Genomic DNA, 6,000 nt, shown 5'->3' with positions numbered 1-6,000 from the left:
TGACACACAGAGATAACAAGTAGGCAGAGAGGAAGGCAGGAAGAGAGAGGAAGAAGCAGGCTCTTCACGGAGTAGAGAGCCTGATGTGGGGCTTGATCCCAGGACCCTGAGATCATGACCTGGGCCGAAAGCAAAGGCTTTAACCCACTGGGCCACCCAGGCACCCCTTTGGAAAACAATATTAAAAACAAATTACCTACATTCCATTCTGAAAATTAGGAGATTTTATACATAACAATAAAGTGGTAGGATTTCTGTGGAAAGAAATGTTTAGGTTTTTTTAAAAAATAAGTTAACTGTGTAAGGCTAAAATAGGTCTTTACCTGAAATGTAATTTATAAGGCATAGAGTGTCTCAAAATAGAATATAGTAAGTGAAGAGTCCATTTTAAATTTGTCTGGCATTTTGATCTGACATAACCGGTGGTGATTTATTTGCTTTCATTTATAGTTCTTCAACATCCTTTTCTGAACAAACCCAGATGGAAAGGTCTCACTTCTGGATGTCTGTTATTTGCAAGTCTAACAACCACTAATCTGTTCTCTGTAACTATGACCTTGGGGTTTTGTTTGTTTTGTGTTTAGATTTCACATATAGGAAAGATCATTTGGTATTTGTATTTTTCTGACTTATTTCACTTAGCATAATGCCCTTGAGGTCATTTCATATTGTTGCAAATAGCAAGATTTCATTCTTTTTATGGCTGAATAATACTTCTCTGGGTGTGTGTGTGTGTGTGTGTGTGTGTTACAATTTATCTATTCACCCATCAGTGGACACTTGCGTTATTTCCATATCTTGACTATTGTAAATAATGCAGCAGTGAACATGAGGGTGCATAAACCTTTTCAAGTTAGTGTTTTCATTTTCTTGAGATAAATACCCAAAAATGAATTGCTGGATTATATGGTTTTTGGTTCATATTTTTTGGTTCATACTTCATCTCTGACTAACTTTAGTTATTTCTTATCTAAAGACTGGCTTTGAACTACCACACAGTGTACAGGATAAGAATGTAATGAGAGGTGAGAGGTGGGGGTAGAAAGATATAACTACTGGGTTTTTATTTTTTGTTCAAAATGTCTTTGTGTGTTAATACTATAAAAAAAAAAAGACTTCAAAATTTCCATCTATGATGTAGCAGTAGTGTTAGTAAACAGGTAAAATGGTTACTTTTATCAAGCAACTGTTGTGTGATAGATCTTAAACACAGACGTGTATTATTCTATTCAATCCTTATAATCACATTATCAAAGGTAGAGCTTTATTCTCATTATTCAGATGAAGACATTGAAAATCAGAGAAGTAAGCCACCTAAAGTGACATAGTGAGTAAGTGGCAGAGGCACTATCTGAACCCAAGTCCTGATTTTAAACCCTGTGTTCTGACTTCCACATTACATCAATGAAACAGGTCCACTCTTATTTTTTTTTAAGATTTTATTTATTTATTTATTTATTTATTTGACAGATAGAGATCACAAGTAGGCAGAGAGGCAGGCAGAGAGAGAGGAGGAAGCAGGCTCCCTGCTGAGCAGAGAGCCTGATGTGGGGCTCAGTCCCAGGACCCCGGAATCATGACCTGAACTGAAGACAGAAGCTTTAACCCTCTGAGCCACCCAGGCATCCCAGGTCCACTCCTATTTTTAAGATCATTGGTTCTCTAATGTCTAAATGTTGAATCATAGAAAAGTGGAGTTGGAGAAATTTCCATTTCTGGTATTTATTACAAACTTGCAGTGTAAAGTGTAAAGATATTGTTTGTCACTTGTTTAAGGTGGTAACAGATCTTGGAGTTATCTAAGTCTCATTTAGTAGTATCTGGTTGTTAGCCTGAGCTGGACTGACTTAAGAACTAGCAGGAACTTCTCAATTTATACATCTTTAGAGAAAAAAAACAGGGGAGTTTTGTGGCTTCAGCCAAAAATTAGACTGTATTTATTTATTCATTTGAGAGAGAGAGAGAGTGAACAAAAGTAAGCAGAGGAACAGGGGGCGGGGAGCAAGAGGGACAAGCAGACCCTGTGCGGAGGGCAGAGCCTTTGTTGGTCTTGATCTCACAACCCATGAGATCCGAGCCAAAATCAAGAGTTTGTCACTTAACCAACTGAGCCACCCAGATATCTCAGCCAAAAATTCTTAAGTGCTTATTTTAGTGTTGGGCATAGACAGTAATAATCCAGTTTATGGTGCCCGTAGGCACAGACTCAGTAAGTACAGAGACTTTGTATAGCCTTAGCTGCTAACTGAGGTCCCAGTGAGGAGCTCAAATAAAGTTTGTTGAACGAATGGAGAATAAATAAGACATATATAAAATTACAATAGAGTAGAATGATTGGAGGCTTGTTTACCCAACTACGGCGGCAAACTAGAATCGGGATATTCCTTGATGATTGTGAGGTACATTTAAAAGAAATAAAGGAAACACCACAGATGAAATTAAAATAAAACAACATAGAAGTGAGCAAAAACAAAACACTCCCCACCCAAAGCAAAAAACAAAGTCCCTGCCTAGAGCAACACTGGATTCAGAAATGGGAATTGACCCTTTTTTAAAGAACATTGGAATTGTGCATTATGCTCACATGTTTTATTAAGTGAAGTTTTACCATTATAAAAGATACATAGTGTTTGCCTGAGAGGGCTCAGTGACATGGACACCTTTTCTGCTAATTTAATTAGGAGGCAGGAACCAGATTATGGCTTTTTTTTTTTTTTTTAAAGAAAAATGTAGGGACTAACACACCCTTTTAATATGTTTTTAAATATTTTTAGGTTTAAAAAGTGTTTAAAGTTTGTAGTTCCTAGTAGGAAAACATTATCTGAATGAATACCCTAATGGCAAACCATTGTAGAATGTTTCAGTTGCATGGGGAGCAGAGGGGTAGGGATTCTCTTCACAGCACCCCAGCTTTCTTCATGAGAAGGTCAGAGATATACTGGTTTGTATTATTGCGACATCCATTAGGTGATCGAAGTTGCTTTTCCTTCAGCAAAGGCTTTATTTGTCAGAAGGGCATTATGCTTGACCTCCAAATTTGGCTGACAATTTACTGATGAGATTCATAACCTTTGGGTTGCTCTGATATTTTAACATATTCGCTGGGTTCTGGGCCACATCCTGGAAGGCCACCATAACTTCTGGATCCTGCATGGCTGCAAGAACTTCTGGATCACTAAGAATTTCATTGAGCCCAGGCATTCCTGCCATTCCAGGCATCCCCCCTGCCATTCCAGGCATCCCCCCTGCCATTCCAGGCATTCCTCCAGGAAAATTACCAGGTATTCCCCCAGGAAAGCCACCTGGGAAAGAGCCATACTGAGCTCCTGATTGTCGTCTGGCTTCTTCCTCCCTCTGGGCTCTCTCGTGTTCTTCCCGAGCCTTCTTAACCCTTTCTATTCTTTCTTTGATCGCTCGCTCTTCACGTTTTCGCTCGTATTTTCTCTGATGTTCAGCAATTTTCTGGGCCCTCGGTTGAACTTCTTTCAGCATCACACTAGCATCTTCATCATAATCCAGCTTGCAAGCAAGGGCAAGATCATGTGCTGCTTCTTCCCAATGGCCCAGAAGTCTATGTGCTTTCCCGGGCCACTTATAAGGCTGAGTTGAATCAGGATTTATTTCAATAGCTCTGTCACAGTCTCGAATGGCAGCATTTGGCTTCTGTAATTTGATGAAGACACTGGCTCTCTTGGCATACAGAATGGCCAAGCGAGGATTTAGTTTGATGGCATCTGTGAACAAGTCAATGGCTTTCTGTAGTTCACCATCATTTAGGGCATCAATGGCAGCCACTTTTTTATTATTTGCCTGATCCATCATTTCCTCAGTTATCTCTGCATTTTCATCTCCCATTTCTTGAGGGGCATCGGTATCTGGTTCAATCACACCTTCATTGTCAATTTCTAGATCACTCTCCTCACTTGATGGTTCATCTGTCTTTATGTTTTCCTCCGCCTTCTTACTATCTGGTTTTTCTTCCTTGATACTGTCTTCTGATTTAGTTTTATGAGTGGCAGGTGGTATTTTACCCCCCCCCATGCTCTCCACCCACTCCCGCAGGAAACGCATTTCCTCGGTGTGCAAAACGCTCGGATCCTGCTTACGCATTTTCACGAAAGCCCGAAGCTCGCTCACTTTGCGGGGGTCCATGGTCCAGAGGCAGTGGCAGGCGGCAGGCGCGGCTGGCGTTGCGACCCGATTCCAGGCGCAGGTACTAGCTCAGCGTGATCATGTAGAAGGGGGCGGCTGCCGTGAGGCAGAACAGACTAGAACCTCCCCGGCGCTGGCTCCGCCTACCCCCCAGATTATGGCTTTATTATAAACTTCTGTTGAATTTTCCAAACACACAATATAAGAGATGCCATTTTTTGAGCACTTACTCCATAGTAAATGTTCAATAAGTGGTCTTTTGACAATTTTCCCAAGTACTCTCAGTAGGCTTTATAGTGTCTCCTGAGTGATTCAAATGAATTTTTAGGTGAAATTCAATAATAATTATTATTTTTGTTATTATCATTAAATTTAACCTGAAATACTTACATAGCACTTATTTTGTGCTTTATAGTGTCCTACGTGTTTTATGTGTGGTAATTTATTTAATTCTCACAACAAGACAAGATAGGTGCTACAATGACCCCTATTTTACGGATTGGAACATTAGGTATGGCATGGTTGATGTGCTGAAGATCGCATAAGCGTGTGGTAGATCTAGGATTTGAACAGAGCATGTTTCACTAGTCTTAGTGCTACATTGTTTCCCACTTCGGATTTTGTTCATTAGAAACCTCAGGGGAACTCCACATCAGCTTACTTAATAATCAGAATCTCTAGAAGTGGGACCCACATGTTGAATTTTAACAGGCCTTCCAGCTGCATCTGCAAGTAGGACAGCATCAGTCAATGGACAGACATTAAGGAACAAGAGCAAGAGCCCTATGTTCCTCTTGCTTCCTTTTTTTTTTTTTTTTTAAGATTTATTTACTTATTTGACAGAGATCACAAGTAGGCCGAGAGGCAGACAGAGAGAGAGGAGGAAGCAGGCTCCCTGCCGAGCAGAGAGCCCGATGTGGGGCTCGATCCCAGCACCCTGGGATCATGACCCAAGCGGAAAGCAGAGGCTTTAACCCACTGAGCCACTCAGGCGCCCCCTCTTGCTTCCTCTTGCCACTGATGCTCGAGCAACCATCAAGACAGAGTTGTCATTGCACGTATGTCGATTATTTAGAACGGGTGTCAGAAACTTGGAGAAAATCCCAGAGACAATAATGAAATATTCTTTAGGAATTCTGTGGCATTTGTGCCTTTTTTTTTTTTTTTAAGATTTATTTATTTATTTATTTATTTGACAGAGCGATCACAAGTAGACAGAGAGGCAGGCAGAGAGAGAGAGAAGCAGACTCCCTACTGAGCAGAGAGCCCGACGCGGGACTCGATCCGAGGACCCCGAGATCATGACCTGAGCCGAAGGCAGTGGCCCAACCCACTGAGCCACCCAGGAGCCTCAGCATTTGTGCTTTTGATTGTTCAGAGAATGATATGGTGGGGAGAGACCTAACGCTGGCAATTCCGAGCTGAAAAGTGATTCAGTAGAGTTGAAGTCTGAATATGAGTGAGTTTAGGAAATTTTGACTCACTTACTTTGTTTATATTTCTTTTTTCCTTCTCTTTCTTACTTTCTTTTCTTTTCTCTCTTTCTTTGTGTGTATAGCCCAAGGGAGCTAAATTTGATAAAAATCAAGAGAACTTTTAATAAATTTAAATAAATATCCCTGGTAATAAGAATGTAATATGGTAGTTTAATTGGCAGCTTTTGTTCTTTCTGTTGGTCTATAAAATAATGATAGTCTTAGAATTGGTAGCATTTTAGAGTAGAATAGTAAACAGAATCTTCTTTAATCTTTCAGAGTTATCTTGTGGTTCCTGATAAAGGAATGAGGAATGTAAATTTCTTCTCAGCACACTCAGATTCTCACTTGGGGAGAAATCAGAACAGTGAAC

The 6,000-nt window shown here is 40.4% G+C and overlaps 1 protein-coding gene across 1 annotated transcript; it reads right to left on the bottom strand.

The window, feature by feature from the left end:
* Window positions 1-2,980: 2,980 nt before the first annotated feature.
* LOC131998734 (hsc70-interacting protein-like) lies at window positions 2,981-4,289 on the bottom strand. The gene has a single exon (XM_059371205.1). The coding sequence runs from the start codon at window positions 4,150-4,152 to the stop codon at window positions 3,019-3,021; it is 1,134 nt and encodes a 377-aa protein (XP_059227188.1). The 5' UTR covers window positions 4,153-4,289; the 3' UTR covers window positions 2,981-3,018.
* Window positions 4,290-6,000: the final 1,711 nt, after the last annotated feature.

The sequence above is a fragment of the Mustela nigripes genome, chromosome 13, assembly GCF_022355385.1.
Source record: "Mustela nigripes isolate SB6536 chromosome 13, MUSNIG.SB6536, whole genome shotgun sequence".
Classification (NCBI taxonomy): domain Eukaryota; kingdom Metazoa; phylum Chordata; class Mammalia; order Carnivora; family Mustelidae; genus Mustela; species Mustela nigripes.
Note: the sequence above shows the minus strand (reverse complement) of the source record. Positions and strands in the feature narration are given on the sequence as shown.